This window comes from Chelon labrosus, assembly GCF_963514085.1.
Source record: "Chelon labrosus genome assembly, chromosome: 19".
Taxonomy (NCBI): Eukaryota; Metazoa; Chordata; class Actinopteri; order Mugiliformes; family Mugilidae; genus Chelon; species Chelon labrosus.
This window is the reverse complement of record NC_140352.1, coordinates 20,387,753-20,414,118: the sequence shown is the minus strand read 5'-3', so window position 1 is coordinate 20,414,118 and position 26,366 is coordinate 20,387,753. Positions and strand designations below refer to the sequence as shown.

The following is a 26,366-nucleotide window of genomic DNA, read 5'->3' as shown; positions in this document are numbered from 1 at the left end:
TGAGACTTTGTATTTATTGCTCTAGGATACCTTTGTTATCCATCTGTAAAATAATAAGTGTACCCGATTTCAGTCTCAGATTTATTTACTGATCTTTTAATTATAGTACTAACTTACAGCAACATCTGAGTCTTAATGTTTTGATACGTTATTGTAGTCTTTAATTTGTCGTGATGGCCTATTTTGCAAAAATGATATAGAAAGCTGTCAGATTAAACTTAAATGAAAAGTACACTCAAAAAACAGATTAAAAAAAATGAAACAAGCTTATATGTAAGATATGAAATCAATGAATGCAGTCTCAGAAATGTACCATAACACTGTAAATGCAAACCATCATTTTCTAGCTATAATAAAGGAAAAGTACATATATTATTCATCCCTGACGAGAAGAACACTGGGCAGTGCAGCTTCAACCATGTGAGCTAATATTAGCAATGCTAGTCGTTTTTCAAGCATCAGGTGGACACATCCTCAGTGATGTACCCAGGGTCATCGGGTGTTTCAGTTCGTTGATCATCAGATACACTTACCTGGGCGACTTGTGTCGAAGCAGCTCCCATCTTTTTTTTTTTTATGCTTTTGGTGGCTCTCTTGGAGGCTGGATGACTGACGCAGAGGCTGTCCTGCAAATACCCTGCAGCAAACCTCGATGGGCTCACAGCGGGCCATCCACCCGTTCCTTTTGCACTCCTATGTGAGCTCAAGATATTTAGCCTCGCACTCACAGCCTCCTCCGTCCGGTCTTCCCAGGGAGCAGTTACAACAAGACATTTGCAGCTTGTTTACAACCTTGTGTTGCATTTACAGTAATGGTTTCTTTATAAAATGCTTTTTGCTTTTACATTACACGGTGCTTAATGTGAATCAATATTTTATTTATGAGGAGTGGGGCAAATACCCAAAATGCTCATTTCCCATCAGTTGCATAAGCCCTATAATGATTATATGTACTGTATTTGAATTATATGTGGCTGTGCTTCAGTGTTTTACTGCCTAATAAAGTAGAGATTGAGCCTGTAACTTTTTTTAATGTCTTGATGGACAGAGCTGATGTAGCTTACCCAGCATACATTAATAAGTAACTGAAAAGCCAGTGAGTGTTTTATGAGTGCTGTTCGTCAGGCGTTTGACACTGACAAGACGTCTGACGAGCATCGAATGCGAGGCGATGGAAGTTGACTGTTATTAGTGCTGCTGAGCTACATTCTGACAGCATACATCCATCTCTGTTGTGTGACTAGGAAAGCTCAGCCTTCATGTCAGAGCTGGAGAACACCACTGCTGCTGCACATCTGTTCCTTCCTCTTCATATTTAGATGAGCCGTCATTTCTGCCCAGCATATGAAATCATAATCAAGTTGTTAAGAAGGACGGCTGAGAATAATGTTGTGGTTGTAAAGTATTGTACCTTAAAAGGCAGCGTACTTACAGTCTGGAAATATTTTATGGAAGCAGTCACTGTATGACAGTCTGCAATTTGTGGCATGAGTTTCCAGTAATTGTGCTGTCCGATCTGTCTTGTTCTCGAAAATCTCATTTTTTTTTTTCTACTTTCTTATTCTCTTTCTGGACTCTGATCTCATAATTATCTTGTCTTCCAGGGGAACTGTGGCGTTTGGAGGATGACATGGAGGGCGATGACGAGACTGAGCACAGTGGCTGCACCGCGGCACGCCCTCGCTCCCAGTCACCCTTCTCCCACTTCCGGGCACGAGCCGCCTACCTTCGCAAGAGTGTGTCAGCGGATGACCACCTGGACATGGGCTCCGACTACAGCTCAGGGACTGCAGTCGAGGAAAAGCCAACCCGGAGCAGTAAGGGGAAGCTGAAGAGGAAGTTTGTAAGTTTGATTCCTTAAAATACAAATTTATTTGAAAGAAAACCCGTTTTAGTTTGTTTCAACCCAATTATGTAATTAGTTCCAACACTTTATTCTTTCACACACCCAAATCCAAAGGAGTGAATTCATTCTGACACGTTCACACAAACATCATCACAGGAACACGTGCATAGATGCTCATTAGAACACAATGGCACGATATCACCCTTGGCTTTCAAATAGACAGACATGTTGGGTGGATCGAAGGTTTTCCCCTCAGAGGCTGTTACTGTACATATGGCCATTTAGTCGAGCATGACATGAAGTTTTCTTGCTCGCTGTGAATGTTGCATCATGGAAACATTCACAGCCGCTCTCAAATGAAGACAGCTTGCCTTACACTCTCTTTCCTTTCGTTATATCCTCTTTAATTCAGTTACACAATCTGCCCTACTTGCATCTCTGTGGCTTTTATGTGACATTTTCACATTGACACTCTCAAACAGACGTTAAACAAAACAAGGATGATTATTTACATGTAACAAAGAACTTCAAGAGAAGCATATTGGTAATCAATGCTAATGAAGAGGAGGTTGCAGCGACAAATCTAAAGTCCAGCCCACTTATAAAGCGATTTGCTTGTTGCTCATTGCTTGTAGCAATAACAGTTGGTCCCTAGTGGACGCTCCACGTTGCCTAGGTAACCCTCTTGTAAAAATATAATAAAGAGTAAAAATATTGCTAATGTATGGATAGAGCTACATCTTCTTTTCATAACACTCTGTATTCTAAAATAAAATACCATCAACAATGCCGCCGCTGCATCTGGGTTTACCCGATGCTCCGAGCCCGCTTTCTGCATGGATGGTGTTTCCATGTGGTAAACGTTGGGGAACTCTGTAATGTCATACAACTATATCAGCTGCCTGTATTGGTCGTCGCCTCAAAGTTGACATAAGCAAAAGTAACTTGCTTCTAGTCTCTTCCTCTGTGTATACCCTTTCAGATTGAGAGTCTTAAGGATATTACAAAAGGTGCAAATGCTTACGAACGTCAACACAATTCACATTGTCTTGACAAAGTCTGTAGCAACTTTGCATTTTGCTATTACTACTGAATATTTTGTATAGCATATACACCAATCAGGCATAACATTATGACCACTGACAAGGGAAGTAAATAACGTTGACCATCTTGTGACAATTCAGTGTTCTGCTGGGAAACTTTTGGACCTGGCATTGATGTGGTTGTTACTTAGACATGTATCACCCACCTAGACCAAACCAGGCACCCCCATCCCATAGCAATGACACTCCCCAGCAGGATGCAGCCTGACACAGACACACACACAAAAACGCTTTAGGAACAACTCAAAAAACAGCACAAGGTGTTGACCTGGCCTACAAATTCACTAGACTGGAACCTCACCTCAAAATGCCCATGTCCGTTCTGTGATGTGTCAGAGCTGTATTGGAGATGTACACAATATTAGGAAGGTGGTCATAATGTTATGCCTGATTGGTGTATGTATATTAGCTTGCACATGTACCAATATTTAATATGTTAGTTATTGTTTTCTTTTGAAGTTTATTCTGCCTAATTAGAAAAGCTCAGCTACTAAAAAATCAAGTTTAATTATAGGTTATGTGTGTGAGCGTGTGAGGAGAGAGACAATGAAATTTGCTTCTGTGCATCAAATTGATTTAATTAACATCTCTGAAATACAGTGTATAGTCACAGGACTGTTATCACTACAGCTGTATAGTTTAGGCATTTAAAGTACCATCAGTCAGTTTATCAGCTTTGTACATCCAAAGCTATTGACAAGTTTCCAGCTTCAAAATGTGTTGGACCTCAACCCCTTTTTTCATAATTTGTCTAACTTGGAAGTATAATGGTCTTACGCTCTGATCAAAGCTTTACTTTGTTTCAGTGGGTTTAGTGTTTGTTTGGGGGGTAATGCTTCCAGACATGGGCAGCAGCAGGCTTGGTGAATGTGCATTAAAGATTGAAGACCTGTATATTGTCCCTCGGTCACTGGATCAGGTAATTGGAGACCTCATTACCAGCCCTAGCTTTGTAATTGATTCTCCAGTGTCACAGGTGCAACACGACACGGGTGTATGTAGGGGATAGTCTGGTGGGAGACTTAAGGTGTGCACTTTTTTTTTCCTGCAAAGTACTCCTGGATGTAGATGGCAGCTCTCTAAAATATGGCTGCAAAGAAGATATTACGCTGATGACTCGTCTGATTGCTAAGTGCAGAGGAATTACTTTAAAGTAGCTCTTTTTATCTTTTTTAAAGCTGTCACAAACTGTCTGGACTTCAAACAGACTGCACATGTCAGGAATTGAAAGGACTTTTTATTAATCTTATTTTCCATCACATCTCTGAACCCATGAACTCGACCTCGCTGTTTGGAGTAGGAGCTCATGTGGGTATGATCCTAGACCGAAGTCAGACCGTCATTGAACTCTGAACTTAAGAAGGGAAGAAGATTTGAAGCCAACTTTTATCACTCTTCACAATTTAGCAGCTTGATTCGCGATGGGAACAGCACTGGATCTGATGACCTGCCGTGTGTGTTTTGGGGTGAGGGGTCACACATTGTTGTCTTGTAAAAGCATACAGCATATATAAAAATCCCTATTAAGGCATCATTTCTACTGTAAAATGAAAATATGGCATCACATTCAATGGTTTGGAGTGTTATAAGCGAAATATAAGACGTTTGGTGGATGCTCCGAACTACAATTCTGAACAGACAGAAATAAAAGCATATTCAGAGGCCACCAGGCAGATAGGTTATATAAGGCTGCAGTGTTCAGGTTTGAACACCTTCCAGCCCCTTAACAGCACCCGAGTTCATCTCCACTTATAAGAAACTGTCTTCTTTGTTAAAAGCTGGGAGAAAGTCAAAGGCATGTATTCTCTTTTACTGCAGGGTGGATTTGATGTCTTTGAGGCGATTCATTTATGCTCCCCGTCTCTCTGTCAGTCAGTCTTTTTCCCTTTTCTTTTCTTTCCTCTGTGCAACAGAGCCAAGTGGCAGTGTTGGTCGTTTGTTACGGCTGCAAGGAGAACACGTTTAGTGCGGTGCATTGTCGCTCAACACTTATGCGCTCTCCAAAGCTCCGCTTGCTTCATGGAAATTACAGTGACAAAAACAACTGCAGCTAAGCCTGCGGGCTCACACAAACAATACACCGATCAGGCATAACAGTGTGACGAATAATATGACGAAAACATTATGAGTGAATAACACTGACTGGCCCATGTCCATTCTCTGATGAGTCACAACTGTTGTAGAGGCACAAGAGAGACCTACACAATATTAGGAAGGTGGTCATAATGTTATTTCTGATAGGTATAATTGTGTTGCGGTGTTTTACTATGGAGGTTGACAGTGGCAGAGCAGAGCAATAATACCTTAAAACTGTAGGATGGAGCAGTCCATACTGAGATACACTGAAGTGCTGGTGTCTGTTAGAATTAATCTAGACACAAATGGAAGGGGATTGAAAATGTGAAAAGTGTTTGCATATATTGCATTGCTGAGACCAGATAATATTTGAAACTGAGGGAAAATATTGCCAGTTTTTGAGCTTAAACATCAGAATGTTGTGAGGACAGCTCATTTTTGTATGAGTGAGAAATTGCAATCATGGTAAAGAAAGGCCAGGCTGAGTGGTAAAGTGTGTAGGTGACTGTGTGTGGTAAAGAGAGAAAGTAAGAGGGAGAATATAACTCTGTGTTTGTAAGGCTGCCAGACTGTACAATAGTTATCTACTGTAACAGTATCATTTTGTCTCCAGCAAATTTTGCCTCTACACTTTTTACACAGAGCTGAATATTTTCTGTGTTCAAGGTCACATCTTTCCAGTTCAGCAGTAGATGACACTGAAATTGTTTTAGTTTTATGGCTCAAGTTAAGTGATCCACTGTATTTGCAATAGAAGACGCTGAATCTTTACCTTGATCTAATCTTTACCAAGATGAAAGAGGCTGTATACCTCTGCTTGCCAGTGTTTGGCTCCACTATGTTACATAAAAACAGAAAGTTTTTATTTTTTATTTTTTTGCTGATTGATACTCAAAGTTAATCTGTCAATTGAGATAGTAGGTGTCTGTCTGTAATATTGAGGCATATGTAGCTAGTGTTTGCTGTTGTGACACTATAAGCACTACTGCCTGAAGTTGTTTCCGTCGCTTGCTCACAATCTAGTTGCATTCCATTCCTCACACTCCTCAGTAGTGTTGGTTTGACATCTGAGGATTTGGTCTGAAGTCACCTTCACGCCCCCCGAAGCATCTTGAGATGATGACAAATTATAGCTTAAGTAAGACGCCATGTTAAAAATAGCTTGTACTGTTGTCAGTGACGTAACTGGTCACCTACTGTGGTCACAAATCTTGTGGCTTTTTCTAAGGGCGGTGATGCCAATGCGCTTCGACATTTAAATCTTTTTCTTTTCAGACTTTATTTTCTTAACACACAGGTGCACTTGCAGATGCCATCGACATATATGTGGGTGTCTGTGTGGGTTTTATTTATGTATAAATGTGTCTGATGTGCAAATGCACTCGAAGCTTAATGGCAGCAAGCTGAGCAGCTGAGTGACCGCATAATCAAAGTACAGACCGTATCATTTCTGTTGATTGGATGGATGTAACTGCATAATGCTTTATTCGTGCTTATTTGTAGCACTTTTGTCTGACACATCCTCTGATGACTCACAGAGTTTGTCTAATAAATGAAACAAGGGGAGTCAATTTGCTTGTAAAACAGGGAATGCAAATAGTTGTTTGTCACTTTCCCGATTCACTGAAAATCCACGGGAAACATTACAAGATAAATCTCAAACAGATCATGTACATGGATAAATATTCACACACACGCAGGGCTCCTCATACAGTACTGGCAGGAGACTCAGTGGCCCCTAGACCGTCCAACAAGGCAAATTCTATTCAAGATGTTGAGTCTAAAGACTCTGGGTTGTCTTGATTGGTTTACGAAACATGTCTCTGTTTCCTGTTGTTAAGCTCCATCTGTGTTTGGAATCATTTGCACTGTCAGGAAACATGCTCACACATAATCATTCATAAACACTTTTCATACGTGGAAAATAGCCAGAGAACATGTTGTATAAATACAGATATTGATACGGCCTTAGCAAGGCTTTAATGAAGAACTGAGAAGTGGTACAACACTGTCAGCTCTGAGATCTGCCTCAGCACCTGATGTGTTTGTAAATCAGACCATTTGCATCTCTAAGAGAAAGCATACACCTGGGATACTGGCTGTGGGGATTTCCTTTAACAGCACTAAGGCTTCTGTAGAGGCTTTAGCTTTATTTAACGGTATCATCACACCTTGACCATCTGCTCACAAAATACGTACATTGAGTAAAAAAAACAAACAAAAACAAAACAGGAAAACTGAATACATAGTGTCTTTATGAAGAATTAGCTTCTCTACTTGTCTCGGGAATTACACAGTGAGAGAGAAGCGTACTGTTTGAAATGCACTCATTCCTTGACAGCAGTTCAGTTGTTTATTTCCCATCTGTTTCGGCCAGTTTGGTTCTGCAGACAAAACCTCTTTAGGGCACAATGTGTTGTTTTTCAGTGAATCATGGAGCTTTCGAGTGTTTTCATTGCTAAGTCACCATCTGAAGTATCCTCAGACGACATGTAAACATCATGGATGTCAAAGCAGATCACACTAGATGTTTGTCTTTGCAACAACGCCTAAATTAACAAGTGGAGTAAAACAACAGATCTAGATGCGTGATACGTTCATCAGTTATTGTCTGATTCAGTGCTAAGTTAATGTTGGGTATTTAACCTGTAGTGAATAAAGTTTACATGATTTGTGAAAACAAGGTTAATTCTGTTATAGAATGTTAAAGCTGTGTTAGGCGATTTTTATCCACTAGAGGGCAGAGAGTAGACGCTTACAATCCCAACAGTCTTCATGCAAAACAGACCCAAAACTAGATAATATATGGGTTGTGAAAGAATTCAATTTTTTGTATTGTTATTCCAAAACATTATGATGTTAGAGTGAAGATGACCTTTGAGCATCTGGATATAAAATGTTGTTACTTCATTTTTATTTCATTACATTTGTGTGACATTTTGTCCTAAGTAGCGTATGAACTCTTTATGCCTGTCTTCATACCCACCTGCGTGTGGGTATGAAAACAGGCTTCCCTTTGGCAGCCATTTTCCTTTTTTCTACAGAATTTGAATACAGTCCAGTAACACTGGTTCTGTCTGTGATCGCTAGATATTTGTCTCTCTTCACCACCCACCCATCTATTAACTCTTGTCGGTACATTGGGGGGTAGACGCGTGTACATTTTGGTTTGAGAGTGTCAGTTGAACCATTGAGTTGAATGTGGCTTTGACCTGGGTAGATGTGCAGCCTGTGTTTTTATTCTCTGTACTATAAGTAGTACCAGTTTCATATTAAAGAAAGTTAGTTGTTTCAGTACATTTATTTTAATACATAACAGGCCTTTAAGTATAGGTCTGCCCATGCTTAGGTGACCTTGAATCACTCATTGCTTAATGATGGGGATAATGAGAATAATTTAACATATTTAACCTTCATGTCTGCATACATGATGGATGTGAATTTCAATTTTGTCCCAGTACAACCTTATCTTGTAATGACAGCAGAGATGTTTTCTACTCTGTAGTCTGTAGAGGGTTGTGTACTTGTGTTGGTTCTTCTGGATAAAGCAGTGAGAGACGGTGGGGGATCACAGTGTGCACTGCCACTTAACAGTCGTCAAAATGTGAAGTGGTCGCTCACAGTGACACCTGCTAATACCAGCTGCTGGGAGGTCTTGTTGAGTATTATCATGAAAATGTCATTTATTTTTTTGTACAGAATACAGCTCTTACACATTAACAAGTACACACTTGGACAAATCGCCTGAAAGGCCAGCGGTGACAGATGCTGAACGGTAGCAGTTGGAGAGCTCCACTATTCCCTCTAGCTGTCTGTCTTCCAGTGGCCTTAATCGAAATAGGATAGGAGAGAGCAGCCTCAAGGCCTTTGCAGTATTAGCGCAGTAATTACTGGGGTAATTAGCCTGATGATGTGGCCCATGTGGAGGCAGGGGAAGGAATGGTGAACACTTCCAATTTGTTTCTTTAATGTGATTTCATCCTTACTGTCTTTATTTATGACTTTACATATTTTTTTAAATCTATTTTTACTACTTTGCATCTGCCAGACTGTCATTTAGTATGTTTCTCATTCTCCAAGATAATGGGAAAGTGAGATATAGCTGCTTTGGCACAGAATAGTCCTTTGGTCACTCCTAATGAACTCAACCCTCTATAAAATACATACTTTGCTTAACCAAGTGTGCCAGTTTAACTACTAACAGCACATACAGCATACCTTCTTTGAGAAGTTTTCATTTTAATTATTGATTAGCATTAATTACCATATTACCAAAATTAATTGAGCTTCTATACTACATCCAAATTATCGCCATGTGTGCACTTGTAAAACAGACACTCTGCCTGCCAGCTCCAGTCATAGTTGATCAGCCACAAATCAAACCGCTGCAAGGGCTGCAAAGAGGGTTGAAAACAACGCGCTCTGTCAGTGCTGATAAAGTGTCTAGTGAGAAAGAAAGAAGCAGACTGCTTCTTTTCTTCGTGCGCACCTGCATTGAAATTCCTACTTTGTCTGGTGGATATTATCTGTCATGACCAGCGCATTCAAAGATTTATTACAGCTTATTCTTTGGTTAACCTAATCTGCTCCAGTTTGTCATGCATCAGCTAGCTCCAATGCTTCAGCCATCTGTTAGGACAGGATTATCAAGATACAGATTTTTACTTTTCTTTAAAGATTATTTAAAAGCCTTTCACACATTATGGTCAGTCAGCTGATCAGGTTGATGCTGTCCTAGAATTTCCCCGAAATATTGAACGGTATGAAAAAAGAAAAGAAAAGAGGCGTGGTGGTTAGCACTGATGCCTCACAGCAAGAAGGTTCCGGGTTCAAATCCAGGCCGACTGGGGCCTTTCTGTGTGGAGTTTGCATGTTCTCCTGCATGGGTTCTTTCCGGGTACTCCAGCTTCCTCCCACCGTCCAAAGACATTCTCTTTAGGTTAACTGGTGATTCTAAATTGGCTGTAGGAGTGAATGCGAGTGTGAATGGTTGTCTGTCTCTCTGTGTTAGCCCTGCGATAGACTGGAGACCTGTCCAGGGTGTCTCTCACCTGATAACAGCTGGGATAGGCTTCATCCCCTGCGACCCTTCACAGGACAAGCGGTTACAGAAGATGAATGAATGAATGAATGAGAACGCCTGCTGTATGTTAATCATAATGATGATTTTATACATATTCTAAAATGATTACTTTCCAGCAGCAGTCCAGCATAGACTCTGTCTCATAGGACTTGAACATACAGTATATGCTTCATTTAAATAACCTTTAATTTCTATTTAATACCAGTCTCCTAGATAATATTCTCTACAGTTTGTTTTATTCATTGCAGCTGTCTGCCTCTGCCATCACTGATCATTCCTTTTTTAACCACTTGGTGGCAGCATACTGTCACACATCAGAAGCCCTGCCTCGCGTTCTCCTGTTTGGTTCATCTCAATGCTGCCTTCTCCGTGTGACTGAACTGTTACCTGGGTGGTGCTTGAGGTTTCTCTCCAGTGACTCATTCATCCTGAGATGACTAACACATAGACACCACAGTGGACAGTCATAACTGCCATCGGAGCCAAGGTTTGGCTGCGGACAGCATACTAACATTCATTATCTATGGAGATTTTTATTGGAATGCACAGCAGCAGGCAAAAAAAAAAAAAAATGAAGAGAGAAGCCAGGTCCTTGGCTACTTTGTCGAAATAAAACAGTGGTGTTTTTGTTTGCTCAGCATTCCTGTGCTGAACGCCGGTTTGACAATCACGGCTTAGAAGGCTCGTACAGAGCTGAAGCGGCTGCCTGGTTCGTAAGCTTTTGTGCATTACAGCCTCCCTCGACCTCCATCTTTTTCTGTCACTCTGCCCTATAACGCAGGCGTAAGATGGATGAATAATGCTGTAAAAAGGATCCATGTGGATAAGCAAACAAACGCAACCACACTGAAATGGGATTTTGTAGTGTCTCTTGATGTAAACTGATTTCAACACATCATTTTTCATTAACTGCATCATCTTAGATGTGGGTTTGGGTCTGGTCAGGTTCACAAAAAGTGTGCAGCTTTCATGATCTGGCTTGTGTTTACGGTTAGGCTGGTTACATTTGAATATCGATACACACAACACACATTATCTCACATAACCATTTTCAGCTCTACTCGCTCTAGCACTACGTTTTTGTTTTTGTTTTTTACCAGCAATTCCTTTCCCCCTGTGTTTCTGAAAGGCTTCAATGGAGTTTAGCCAAAGACGAGAACCACAATCTGCTTGTTTTAAAACAGAAGGGGGAAAAAAAATCCGGCTCATTTGAATGCGCTTGTTCAGTCGGACCTCTCTTTGACACACGTGCACGCACACATGCTCGGCTAAAAAAGACCAAGAATGGCATGGGAATGTTTTCTGCAGCCACTTTGGTTGCTGATGGTTACCAGTGAAATGGTGTTCATTAACCATCTAGATTCAGAATTGCTCTTCCCCTGATCTTTCTCTCTCTCCATCTATCCCTTTCTCTGTAGCTCTCCATCACCCTCCTTCTTCTTTCACAACTTTTCTTCTTTTCTCCGGAGTTTGCTTTTTATTGACATGGGAGCTCTTGGATTACCGTGCTAATAATGATGTATAATAATCTCTCTTTTCTTTCGCTGTTCTCTGCCCTTTGTCTTTTTTCTCACTTAAACTCTTGACGTCGTTCCTACTAAAGATTTGTGCTTCTTAACCACAGGGCATATCGGGGGCAGTAGAATTACACACGGTGCCTATTAACTTTGAATTTTCTTGTTGTGTTTAGCCTGGCTTCACCACTTTACAGGCTGTACAGGCTTGACCACCATCATCTGCAGAAAGAGGGACTTAAATTTACATGCGTATAGTTGGACATCTAGGACATGCCCAGTCTTTCCTTGAGCCTCATCCAACGGTGCTCCAATTGCCACAACTACAGGGCATTTCCTGCAGTTACACACCAGCAGCTTTTTGAGTGCTTGGAGCAGAGTGACCTAGATATTGGAAGACAAACTTGATGATGTGCAACTCCATGCCTGAGGCTATAGCTCTGACACAGGTTAAACCCAGCTGACTCTCCAGTTAGTTGTCGTTGATTGATCGTGACTTGGATGCAGGAACTGAGGCACTCTCCCTCACCTCACCACTTCCTGGTGCTTGGCCATTCTCTCCTTTAATGTGGTGGCTGAAGTAGATGTTCCCTTAAAAACATCCTGACTCTCTGTAAAATAATTAAGGAAATGTTTTCCTTTCACTGTAAAATCAAATGAAAATGATCTAGTACTTAGCAATATTTTGTGCTTCCCCCAAATACAGCTTGACATTTAAATATTGTTGTTGAGTTTGTGGTTGTGCTTACTGGACAGTAATACATAATCAAAAACATTATGCTTTCCAGTTTATTGTTTCAACAGGATTGTGTCATCTTCTTCAGTGCCTTTCCCATCCCAGTGAGAGGAGAAATCACATCATTGGTGTGTGCGCTAGCAAGCTATATGGAACACCCTGCCCCTTCAGCAGCTGTTCGTCTGTTATGGTGATGGGGCTCTTGGCAAGCCCTTTTCCAAACAGAGACCCACACACTGGCTATGTGAAGGCATTTCACATGCCTATGAGCTTGCAGACTTAGACCCCCTGGAGCCATCTGAGCACACTCCACCCGGCTTTGGAGGCTCTGTTCAGTAAAGCATCAGTAGAGGATACCTGTTTGAAGTTGTCCCGCTCTTTGTCCCGCCCTTTGATCTGTTGTTACTCTTTGAATATTTCTAGATCATTCTCAAATCTCAGTCAATGCTCAGTTCGTAGACTGTGGACCTTTAGGATAGATTTTGTCGGGCTACTTTTTTGGTCTCCGACGGTCAAGCGAGGCAGTGTAACCTGGGGAGGACATGAGGCCATCACGTGTCCAAGCTACTTATAGATGTTCTGTCCCTCTAAGTTTACTATACACAGTTGATTTACTGTACCCTATACTGTATATTGTTCTCCTGGCTCAAGTATCCATGACTCTGTGCAGCCATACACCGAAATGATCACAGAGGATTTGGAATGCCTGAAGTCTAAAGGGCTCACTAGAGAATGTTGTCTGTTTTCACATGTATCATGTTACAACATGTAATCTTAATACTCTCACATTAAATGACCCTTTCACTGTCTTCTCATGCCGTTTCTTTTTCTGTCTTCTTTGAAGTCATTTTTAACGAGCAACTATTTTTTTCTGTATGTTTTCCTGCATTTTGTCTGTCTTCCTTCTTTCCCCCAAATCCTTATTTGCACTGTACCCACAGTTTTTTCAAAGTAATGCTGCACAAAACCAACTTTACCCTCACCCCAGCTCTCCTTTGCGTATTCCATTGCAGACAAACTCATCATCCCCTCACCTGTGCCTTTCCCCACACCGGTCCCACTTCACTTCTTCTCTTTGCCATCTGCCCTTCCATTCTTCTCTCCCTCCCTCTCTCCTTTCCAGCTCTGTTTCCATGGCCTCCTCTTTCTCTTTCTCCTTGCTGCCCCCTCTCCACTGACCTGCCCTAAATTGGTCCACTGGAGTTGCACCTACAGGATCCAACCAGCTGTCAAACAGATCTCTGCCTGTTGAGGTTAACCTGAAGTGGGCCTGAGCCAGGGCCAGGGCCCAGGTTTTGGAGTGGTTCTCAGGGTCTAGGGCCCTCCGGCACAAAAAGCAGGGCCAAGAGCATTTCTTTGAGAGCACCAAATCTCCTGTCTCCTCTTCTCCCTTTCCCCAGGCCTCCCTTCCTCCATTCCCTTCCTCCTCATAACCTCCTTCCCTCCCCTCTACCCCGTCCAGACTCTGTGTCTGCGCTGACACCGCCTTTAATAAGGGGGGAGTGGGGTGCACTGTTTATTTGTGTGGTGCGAGGTTAAAAACTTCCCCCTTAATTGACATTCCGGTAACACTTTCCAATAATGGGGCGAGCAATTTCCTTGAAATTGATGTGTGTCCACCGCAAGGAAAAACACCGCTTCTAGCTTTCACTCACCCATGGATGACCTACACTTGCGCTGTGTCTTTGTCTGTGTGCGTGTGTGTGTATGTGTGTGCTTGTGTCAGCGTGAGAAATTGTATGAATGGCCTTTGGCTGGCAATGGCAGCATGTTCGTGTTTATAAGGCGGCAAGCACACACCATTCTCATCTCTCTTGTGCTAATATGTGTTTGTCAGGATGTTCAATTAATATGAATGAGCTCATAATTTGTCTTGTATCACATTCATGCCGGAACATGTAAATCTGTGCCTGCAGCGCTCGTGTGTACACAGCTTTTGTTAGCCTATTTATCGCTTGTGTGCCCTTTATTTCTGTACCCGGCGAGGTGGATATAATTCTGATATTTTTGTTTATCCCACACACCAATGAGTGACCAATGAGTGACAGTCAAAATGCTAAAACAAATCCACAGTAGAAAGCCTATTTTGCTCTCTGCTCCGTCAATGTCTGTCTGTGAGAAAGTATGCAAACACAAACATTTCCCTCAGCTGCATACAGCATCCCTGGACTAAACGGTGACCGCTGGATGGGACTTGTGGTGTAATGACGGTTGGTGTTAAATGTGTGTGTGTGTTGGGGGGAGAGAGAGCGAGAGACAGAGCGGGAGAGAGGAGAGAGGGAAAGAGAGAGAGTAAACGGCAGTATGTGTCAATAAGTAGATGGGTAAGCGTGATAAATGTGTAAGAATGGATGTGTGTGTGTCTGTGTGTGGCTGCAGGCAGACGCTGGCTGGTTCCTGGCCTTGTCATTCTGTCTCCCACACACTCTCTGATGTGGTTTGAGGCTGTGGCTTTCACTGCGGAGGGGGATAGCCACCGCACACACTCACACTGTTCTCACATGTCTGTGGAAACACACATTGCGCACTGGTATGCAGTCACATTCTCAGAAATGCAGACACACATACTGAACAAACGCACACACGCACACACGCACACACACACACACAGCTCAACCCTTGAACGAACGTAACAACACAGCGGCGGCCTGCCAAAGTGTCTGAGTGGACGCCGGAGCGCACGCATAGATTAACACACACACAGCGCTAGACGCCATCCGTGGTGCTGGTGGGCTCCCACAATAAGCGGTTAGTTAAATAATATCAAAGACAGATGTTGGCTCTGGTCCCATCATACTTTGTGTGTGTGTTTTTATCGTGTGTCTGTGATTGAGAAAAAGAAGGGGAGCCTGATACGCAGAGCCTTGGGAACACATGTTTCCTTTGGAAATTATTACGTGTCTGTAGATTCACATTGTTCATTCGTAGAACTACAAATATATGGAAAATATAGATCAAAATATAGATGAAAATATAGATCAGTTTGTGTGTATAATTTCCTTTTTTTGAGTGATAGCGTGTCATCATAGTATTCATTTTTTAACACTCGTCTTTCTGTAATTGTCTGAATTATAATGAAATTATTTTGAAAGAGATCATTGAATAATTCACTGAATTATGTCTCGGTATGTAATTACAACCACAAATTTAAATCATGAAGTGGGAACTAAGCAATAGATCTGAACAAAACAGAGCAAACATCCCGTAAATAAATTAAAGTTCCGTATTTTAAACGCATTTAACTTGTGTTATATTAGATGGCTGTCAGCTATCGGGTGGCCTGTGCGTAGAACGCAGGCTCTTTTATCACCACTGTCAATTTTATCGTCATACTTCTTAAGAGCAGAGCTCATCTCGCAAAGTGACAGGCCATTTGACAAGCTCATGTGCAGACACACACACACATATATCCACGCACACATATTCTGGACAAACCACAGTCTCTTGTGTACTTGTATCCACAAACCAGAGGAGTTCTCCCTCTCTTAAACACACTCTCACCCTCTCTCACTCACACACACACAGACAGTGATCCTCTGCAGAATCTCTGCGTTACTGACCCCTTCTGGTTACACAGTGAATTGGACATGTGGCATGACACATATACATTTGCACTAATCTCAGTCCCCCACGAGTGAAATATGGTGTGTGTCATGAAAAGAGACGGGACAGGAGGGGGAGGGATTGAGTGAAAAAAGACCGGGCTTGTTTGAATTGACGGGCTGTCATACAAATGAACAGTATAGTTTATTTGCAGAACGGTAAATAAAAACTGATCATGTCATAATTTTTGTAAACAGCATCTTTAGCGTCCTTGTTTTTCGGCGTCAACAACATGAATCCTTGGACCCAACCTGCCTTGTGTCAACAGTGGAGACATAATGGATATACTGTATGTGTTAGAGTATGTACTGTATATGTTTATAAATTGATACAAGGCTGCTTGGGTGTATGGATTCGTGCTGTTGATGACCCTGCCACCAGCTCTGGTGAGCCACTGAAGCCTCAGATTCCTCTTCTTGGCTGACAGGAGTGGAACCTGATGTGGTCATCTGCTGTTTGTGACCCCTCCGCCTCCAGATTTGATGCGTTATTCTGAGATGCTTTTCAACCCACTATAGTTGCAAAGAGTGGCTATCTTAGTTTCTACAAGATGGTCCTTGAGGTCACCCATAGGTTTCCTGGAGAGGGTTTTGAAGCTCAGTCCGCCCGGCTAATTCAAAAATGGTCAAAGAGGTGGAGCGGAGCGCAAGTGGAACTGAGGCAGTTGTCTGACGTCTAGGCAAACAGCTAGCAACCTGTGTGGGAACCCACCTGTCACTCAAAGGTATAACGCCCTTAATATGTGTAATTGGAAAATTAAACATTTATTTAAATTTTTTTTGTAGCAGGCTGTAAACATGTTTATTTCTGCTGTAAAGCCTGGCTTTTTAACATGGGAGTGTCTGGGGATGGAGCCAGTCTCAGCCAGTCCCTTCTAAGAACTTTCGACTCTTCCATGTTGGCTTCATTTTTCAGCGCCCGAGGTTGCCATTTGCTTTCTATCAGCTTGAACCAGCATTCTCCTCTGACCTCTCTCATCAACAGGTCTTTTCTGTCCTCAGAACTGCTGCTCCTCGGTCAAATGATAATCAGAGTCGGTCGGATCAAACTAAGCTGTTTGAGGCTTCATGTGAACATGAACTGAAGCTCCGGACCTGCATGGATTTATGCACTGCACTGCTGTATACACGAAGTTTCATTATTATCTTGTCATCCAGTGCTAGAATAGATTCCTGAAACAAATTCTTGACAGGAGGACAATCTTGTCATCACTGCATTCTTCTGTTCACCATATCCTTGTATGGTGATTCCTGAGTATCAATAATGGCCACTGCCACTCCCAGAGTTGTTTGTGTCTCTTAGAGGGCTCTTGAGGGGCCCTGCCGTCCCTTATTTTCTGCAAGCCTGTCTCTTTAAGGTGGTGTTTGTTTATGCCGAGGCTCAGCTCAGTGAGACCTGTGCAGGCTCAGTGCTGGGCTCCTTTCATAGGGGCTCCATTTTGTTCTTAATAAAATGGCACTCAGTGGCCGGGGGACTGGCAGGCACCCAGCTCCCTGGGAAACCAAAGAATGCCGGCCTTCATTTAGCGACAAACAGCTACTGCCTGAGGAGGCTAGCTCTCCACTCTGCTCCTCAATACTACTGCTGCTGAGACTTGTGTGTGTGTGTGTGTGTGTGTGTGTGTTTTTGTGTATGTGTGCGTGTCACTATGGAATGGGGCCACGGTTGAAGGAGTCAGGTATGGCGGCTCCTCACATAGCTTGTCTCTTGTTGACGTTTGCTTACGCCATTCTGTCTCTTCTGTCCCCGTCTTGGCTGGCTGCTCGAAAACATGCAGCACCACTTCTCCTCATCCCCTTCTCGCCCTCACTCTCTCCATCACTTGGTGTGAATGGTGGGAACAGAGCAGCCATTAAGATGCATATTTAGAAGGGCTCAGCCCCTCCTCCTCCTTCCATCTCCCATACACTCTCGTAACGCACACATACACATAAAGTAAGTCACTAAGAGTGCCTATCGCCAGGGACACACGCATCATTACACACACATACACACATTCACACACACACACTGAGACATGCTTGTTGGAAAGCTCCTTGTTATTGGCTGGGCTTTTCCTCATCCCATCATCCACTCCTACTCTCCATCTCTCTCTTAAATATGTCAGAGACAGAAATCACAGAAGTTTTTTTTTTTTTCAGGACCGATTTGATGACACGCCAGCAGGAATGCCTGTGGTTAAAGTGACGCTGTTTAAAGCACAGCGCCATGTCTCGGCATAGACAAAAACAGATAAAGTGAGATGTGACAATGACATGTGTGTCCTGCAGACTGGGAAAGTTTTAGTGATCTGATAAGAGAGCCAACTGAGCCTCCCTATTAACAAGACAAGGCTACAGATACCAGGCAAAAATCAGCCTGCTGCCGAAATAGCAACACTGAGTGAGTGATACAGAGGAAATATGCGGGGTAGCAGATAAGAAAAACGAGGACGTGAGAAAGGAGAGAGGGAGTGAAGGATCTGATCAAAAAAAATGACATTTCTTAGCACATTTCCTCTTTAATTGAGGGGAAGATGAAGGAGACATGCCTGTGTGTAGGGGCATAATAAATAAAGTGGGGAACACAAATGAGGTGAAGGTGATAAAAGTAAGATCGAAATCAAAACAGCAGGAGAACGCAGAGCGGGAACAGAGGAAGAAGGCTGCGAAAGAAGAGGGAGGAAGGAGCAGAGAACTCGGTTTCGTCTTTTGTCTCCTTCTAATGCGACACATATGAAAGGCCTCGGAAACAATGAGTCACCCCAGAACGGGACTGTCGCCACTATCAGACCCGAGCAGGCTTTCTGTGCAAGATGATTATGTCGTCGCTCGCCTCTCGTCTCACCTCCCTCTGCTTCAATATACGGTGAAGACAACTGACTGATGTTTGGCAGAATAAGGTGACGCATGCTAATTGGTGAGGACGGAGTCTTTTTATTGTAAACACACAGGAGAACTGAATGCACATGGTATGTAAACCTAATAAACTTCGCAAGCTGACCCACCACTAAAAATACATTGTTCTTTAGGGTCACAGTAGGAGAGATAGTCCAGCCATGACCTCACAACATACTGATACTGATTTCGCATCTGATTTGAAATTGGCTGCAGTGTATGTGTGTGGGTGTGTGTGTGTGTGTGTGAGAGAGAGAGAGACAGAGAGAGAGAGGGTGTGTAGTTGGAGGGAGCAGCTATGACAGCCACTGATGTATAGATGAGCAGGTGGAAGTTGGACAATGAGGACAGATACCCCTAAACCCATTGTATGTCTGTTCTCCTTCAGCTGCTGCACTCTTTCATTGTGAAAGAAACAAATCGTCTCACTCTCCCTCGCTGTCGCACACATTCATATTCGAACACACACAGTCGATCCCTGTCAGGTTTACACTCCGCGTCCTCCAGTCTGGCAGCATTTTCATGCCTAAGACCAGCTGACTGATTGACAGTGAAAGCCCTGTTTATTGCTTTTTTTTTTCCCTGACACACAGTGTTCCAGCGCCGTAAAATAATCACTTACTGTTAGCCATGTGTGCCTTCTCGTTAGCCGCAGCAAGCTGTCGCCGCGGTGATTGATTGGCAGGCCGAGCTGCTGGTTCAGGAGGTTATGTAGGGAGGTAAAGCAATCAAGAGCAAGTTTCGGTGGGCAGGCGGTGGCCTTTTTCCGTGGGGCCAATTAGAGGGGAGATTTCCCGGCAGATTGCTGCAGCTCCGTCTGTGTCTGGGGCTATGCTTTGATTTGATCCCGCAAAATTAGCCTGAAACAATGGGGCCGAGCCGCCCGCACCGCCTCTATCTGCAACCCGTCAGTTCTGTACATCCCTTAATGTCGTTTCGTTTCCGCCATCTTGTTATCTGTACTTTCACGTGTACCTTTTTTCTTTACATTTTTCTTTTCTCTGCCTTTCTCTATTTCCTGTTCATACTGTGCTATCTTATTTCTGCTGTCCTCTCCTTCTCTCTGTCTTACGTGCTGTTCCTCCATACATGGACTGTTTTTAGATTCAGTACTGTGAACAGTACACTGCAATTTGTCTTTACAAAACAACAATACAATATACACCGATCAGCCACAACATTAAAACCACTGACAGGAGAAGTAAATAACATTGATCATCTTGTGACAGTTCAATGTTCTGCTGGGAAACTTGTGGACCTGGCATTCATATGGTTGTTACTTAGACATGTAGCACCCACCTAGACCAGACTAGGCACCCCCACCCCATAGCAATGACACTCCTTGATGCAGGATTCAGCCTGACAAAGGCACGCACACAAAAACGGTTTAGGAACAACTCAAAAATATGAAGAACAGCACGAGGTGTTGACCTGGGGCCTCATGTACCAAGGGTGCGTGCACACAAACACATTCCGTACGTTCTTGTTCACGGAAAAGTTCAGATGTATCAAGAGTGAAGTAAACATGAACATGTGCGTGCCTCACGCCAACCTCATGGCTGGCGTACGCTGGCTTCTACAGCTGTTGATCCTTTGGCGACGCTTAGAGGTGATGCTGGAAAACTGTCATAATAAATAAATGAGAAAACAATTAGCCCGACCGATCGGGACTGTGCCGGTCGACCCTGAGCAGAGCCACGCCAGCTGTGTGGAATGTGGAATCTCAGGTGCAGGGTCAATTTAAATATAATTTTAATATTTTAAAGGGGGCTAACGTGTACCAACATGCAAGAGCCTGAAGACAAAAGACAGTGATGGGAATTTGTAGAGATATGTGTGAGCCAAAGCCAGATAGCTTGGCTTGATCCTACATTTAGTTTAGTTTCATGAGACTCTTGCTTCTACTGCTTTCAAACCTCACACCTCCAGTTTCTAATGAAGGCTTCTGTTAAAAGTGTTATAAAAATCAGATTGACAGCAGGTGTTTGCTTCCACCAGAGCTTTCCCAACACATCTAGATATAAAGCGATTTGATTGTCACCATATCGCTTTGTAGGTGACGACGATGGTCACTTGTTGACGTTCCAGGCCCTGTTTGCAACGCTCTTGTATGTTTGAAACAAGCAGAGTGTAGTCCATACTGCCCCCCAATCCTTCTGGGTTGACCCGACGCTATTAAATGAATATTTGGGGAACTCTGTGTTTGTGTCATATGTTGATCTACTGTAACACCTCAAAGATGAGTTTAGTTCACCTGCCCATTTTGCCTATCATCATTACAACTTGTTGAATTTTACATTCATGGTCTCTTGTTGCCACATTGCTACTAGTCTCTTGCTTTGTGTATGCCCCTTGAGCTTGAGATAACCCGTAATGACAGCATCAACTACCAAAGACCTTGTATAGTTACCGCTGGTACTGAGTGGTACTCATGTGTAAAATCTGTGGCAGATAATCAATACGTCTGACTCAATGACATCCAATATTTAAATTCATGCTCATGGTAGTTGATACCTTTGAGGTAGGGACACACCAGACCCACTTCAAAGAACCACCATCAACAAAGCCCCACATGACCTAACCCTAACCCTAAAGAGCTACAAACCGTCGTTCAGTTCTATCAAAGGTGATGGTGGCAAAGATAAACTGGCCTCTCCTAAATCATGCTGATCATTTTTTTCCGTTCAGATCATGTCGTTTTAAAAGTATTTAAAAAGTATTGTGAACAGCAAATCAAAGTGACCTCTGCACCGACTTGGTCTGCAGACAATTCAGAATGTCAGCATTCGGCAACGGGTTCCGAAAAGTCCCAACGATGTGGGACACACCGGAAAAACGAATGCGACAGATGCACACAGATGGCCCGACACCAACCATCGGCTTCGTGTGTCACGGCCTTTAGATATAAATAGACTGGTAGCATATGTATTCTACATACATAGCATGACAGTCTTTGTTTTAATTGGTGTGTCTACACAGGAGACATTTCTTTCTTTCTTTCTTTCTTTCTTTCTACGGTAAATACTTAATCAGGTTGCTAGGTGAGGGCTCGTTCAGTCTGCAGACAGCGTGCAGGTCAAGGGGTCTAGGTGGATGAGTGGAGTAAACAAGAAAAGACAACAGGGAGAGGAGGAGGTGAGCGGACCAGAGCGAAGAGCTGTTAGGAGAAGAGCCCTGGGATGAGGCGGGCGGTATGGAGAGGATGAAGTGAAGAGCAAAGAAGGATTTGGATTGTGAAATGAAAAATGGTACAGGATGAATCAGGGTGGTCCGAGTAAGCAAGCGTGAGACTGAAGTAGTTCTTTCTGAAAGGAAATTGTATTAACTTTATGCAGGTTGCTACAGTATGATATGAGGAAGAATGAGAAGGACATGACAGCAATGGTTATTTGTGTTGCTCGAGAACACGACTATAATGAAGATGTGTTAAGCTGGTATTTTACATAATTTTTTTTTTACATAAAATCCATCCTTTGGGAATAAAGTTCACCTCTGTATGTCATTGTCTGAAACAAGAAGTTGCTTTTTTAGGCGTAACATGCTAAAAAGGTTTAGAAACACTCATCTAGATGATGGATTGGCTGGTAAACTTTTTTTTTCCCCCTTGATGACTTTGTGAGTTGTCGAATTCCTCTGGTTTATTGCAGATTTCAGCGGGGATGCCAAGCCTTTAAAGTTGTACTAATGACCTAACACACACATCTACTGTACAAATATGCTGGACACTTGCACACACACACACACGCGCTTTCTCTTTTCTCTAACCCACACATGTCCTCATTATATTTTCTTCACACCAATGCACAAGCTACCAAGTGAGACGCATTTCCCCATCAAAGGAGTTCTACATATACACATTACATTAAACCCACATTCCCTCTCTCCCTCCCCTTGGTTTTTCCTTTATCTTTTTTTTTTTTTTTTTTTTTTCGCCATGGGCTTTTATGGAAGATCAGAGTAACAGCAGATACCTGCATCCATTAGTGCTTGCCAGTCACTCAACAGCAGTATTGTGATACAAGGGGGCAGGCTAAGGGACACACTTGTCGCTCAGTAGCAGCCTTGGGGAGCACTGCCTCCATCTTGACAGATATCCTCCCTCTAATGGCCCCCTAGAGAGGCTTACCTGCCCTCTTGTTGAATGATGCACGGGGAGACAAGAGGGACAAGGGGTGATCTCCTGAAAGACTGTACCATAAATTCAACATGCTCATACTTCGTGTAAGTGTATCCTTGTTACCCTCCCTGTTTTTTTTTGTGTCTTTTCTTGAGTGGAAGCACTGTGTGGTCAGTTGTATGGACTTTATTTTTCCAAAATCCAAGTGATGTGTTACCACACTTATATTTTGATAAAAAAAATGAAATCCTGCCGCGCCAGACTAACGATGGGAAAATAGTTAGTATTAGTAATGCATCAGTACCATGAATGTCTCAGGACATACACTGTATTAAAATCCCCATATTTAACGGCCATTCTCTGTGACAGTTGAGGAAAGGAATTTTAAATTTTGACCTCACGGCTTCCTGCCTACTGCGTGATCCAGTGATATTTCTCGTCGAACTTTAATGACAATACAACAGGATGCAACACCCGTCTGAACAAACAGAATAGGGGAAGATTCTTTGGCCCCTTGTGCTCTAATTTGCTGGCTGACTGCAGAAAGACAACACTGTCTCTTTAATGTGGGGAGGGTCAGAGGTCACTGTATTGCATTTGTAAGGTCAGCAGTTGAGGTCACGCTCAGCTCTGGGCCTTCCTGCTGCAGACAGCTGGGTCATGCCACCTACATAGAGTCCAATTATCCCTGCCAACTAATAACTCTTCAGCTCATTCCATAGTACGGCACAGCGCACACACACACACACACACACACACACAATCCTCTGTTATACAATGAATGTCTCTCCATGCGCATACTTCTTTCAACACACATGCTGAACAAGACACTTCATACCTATTCTCATAGGTAACATTTTGCCTGTGCTACACTTGTACAAAATCACACCTATATAGGAAGACGTGTCTTATATAGACTTACCATGTCATGTTTTATTATTAGAGACCAATGGGGTTTCTGGATCCATTTATCAAATTATTAGTTGTGTGGCATTCTCAGCTTGTCCTTCTTGCCCTTTTCTCCTTTTTCTCTTCTCAAAAGTACGATATATTTTCTGGTAAAATGAAAAGCTACCCACTAGATGCCACAGGTCACATCTGCAGGGAAGAACCTGTTGCCTCGCTTGAACTGTACTGACCTTGTCCTTTCAGTTAGTAAATCTTTCGTTGGAAACCATTGACTTTTTGGCTTTGTATAACCAGTGATAGGCCTCAAAGACGAAGCTGCAACAGGTATTCTGCTGAGAGAGATAACCCCATTCAATGTCTTAAGTGACATTTAACTGCACAAAAACTGCTGATGCCAAATGCAACTAAGTGTGAACTAACGCCAAGCTTCATTTAACAGATGTTCAGTGTAACTGTTAGTGACAGTGACGATCAGTTTTATTAAACCTTATTAGCAGCAAAATATATGTCAAGTTGTCTTCAGAGTCCTAGGAAGCACGGCTCACCCTTTTCCTGAGAGTGCTGACATGAACCTTCCTGACTGATATATATATACCTGTTATTGAAGTGATCTCCAGGTAAAACATTTGTTTTCTGTTTAGTATGAAATATAATGTCTTCAGTGTCTTGAACAATGAATGTTTAAGCCAAGCCAGTCGCATATCAGGCAGATGATCCTTTTTTGTCTACTTGAGACTTTACATACAACCAAAAGGAATGGCTGAATTTTGGCCTCCCCACACATACACTGCCTTATCATATCCCACTGTACTGCCAAGCACACATGTAAGAAACAAATACAGAATGCAAGCGAGGCAGAGAAGGCCACAGAGAGGAGATATTTTGAGGTGTATCCTGGCTGTCTGACTCTGGCTAATGCCCTCTCCAGTGAGGTGGAATGGCACATAAGCTCCCATTAATACGGGAATGAGTTGAATTTAGCTCCGTCTGCCTGCACGGCTGGCCTGGCCAGCCCCACTGGCTTTCCATGAAGTGTGGGGCGCAACACTTACTGAAAAGCTCTATGCTGTGCTCCGGCATGCCACACCCTCCTGACACCCCCAGCGCTTTCCTTTGTTCTCTAACTATAGCCGTAGCCATGCCAAGGCCCCCTGACTTAAATATTCCACTATAAAACAAGTGATAATGAACATGAAAAGCACCCAGTGCTGGTAGTTGACTGAGCCGCTAAGCACATACTGCCGGGTGCATGCACACGCGCGCACAATCACTGTTACGTATAGGTGCATACACAAAGCTATATTACACGCAAAATGTGTACCCATAACCCCACTCCCGTTACTGCATATGCACTCTGACTTTAGAATCAAAAAGGAAAGTGAAGAGAGAGTGGATGAAAGGTGTAGAGATCTGGGAGTGGAAAATGATTGATCCGTTTTAAGGGTCCTATAAATCCACCAGCTGATGTGGGTATAAATGGGTGGTGCACATGTATTTCCTACCTGGCAACCCATCTCAGCATCACAACAGGGATATTTATACTGTCCATCCTACAGTAAGACCTTGACAAACCCTTCACATGTCAGGAATCGACTAGGAAATGACCATGCGTCGCTGTTTTTCTTAGTTTTCATAATGACAGTTCTGTGCCACGTCCTGGGTGTTTTGTTACTTGGTGTGAAGTATGTTTGTTGGTAAAATTAATGTGCTGATTCATGAATGTTACTATTATTGTCTGTGTGTTTGACAGTGAGTATGGCTATTGATGAGTGGTGGGAGCTTTTACAGTAAACTGTATGTAACTGACTGTGGAGCGTCTGTACTGAGGGCGGCTCCATGTAAAGGTTGCCTGTCTCTGGAGCTCCCTGGAGTGCCCAGGCAGCCAGGCACCTTTGACCAGGACTAGGCCCCCTCAGGCCTTCGCACACACAGACACACACACATACACCTCTCTGTGGGCCCCCCACTCTCCCTGGGGTGAGATGAGCCCACCAAGGCCCCTCCTGGAGCTGTTCCCCCTCCAGCCCAGGATCTCCACCTCTCTTACCGACCGCTCCACACAGACGTGGCCAAAAGCCAAGGGACGCCACTGTCTGGATCAGGGGTTGAGGGTGGTGGAAGATATGTGTGTGTGGAAGTGTGCACCGGCCTGTATACGTGCATGTGTGAGTGTGTTTTTGCGTGTTTGTGTATATGTGCAGAAGGAGGGTTGGGGGGGTGTATCCCCAGACACAAGTTGCTCAGTTTTTTGGAAAGTCTCTAGCCCACCCAAGAGGAAAGAGTAGGAGGAGAAGGTGGTGGGGGGGAGGGGACCAAGGCCTTGGGGGAACAAAGCCTTATTTCAAACTTGCCGAAAACAGGGGTCTTTATGCTGTGATGCTGGGGCCCCCTCCTATGTAGGGAGATGTTATCGCAAAGATGCAATATCCACCTCGGCATAAGGCCGGGGGGCGGGTGCATAGGCCTCCAGTGTTACACTAAGTACCCTGGGGCACTGACCTCA

At 43.2% G+C, this 26,366-nt stretch overlaps 1 protein-coding gene across 1 annotated transcript in view; it reads left to right on the top strand.

Annotated features, from left to right (window-relative positions):
* Positions 1–26,366, top strand: part of ankfn1b (ankyrin repeat and fibronectin type III domain containing 1b) — a 97,301-nt gene that overhangs the window by 4,471 nt on the left and 66,464 nt on the right. Inside the window, exon 2 of the mRNA XM_084567506.1 lies at positions 1,605–1,843. Coding sequence (XP_084423632.1) covers positions 1,605–1,843 — 239 coding nt within the window. The remainder of the gene's footprint in view (positions 1–1,604; positions 1,844–26,366) is intronic.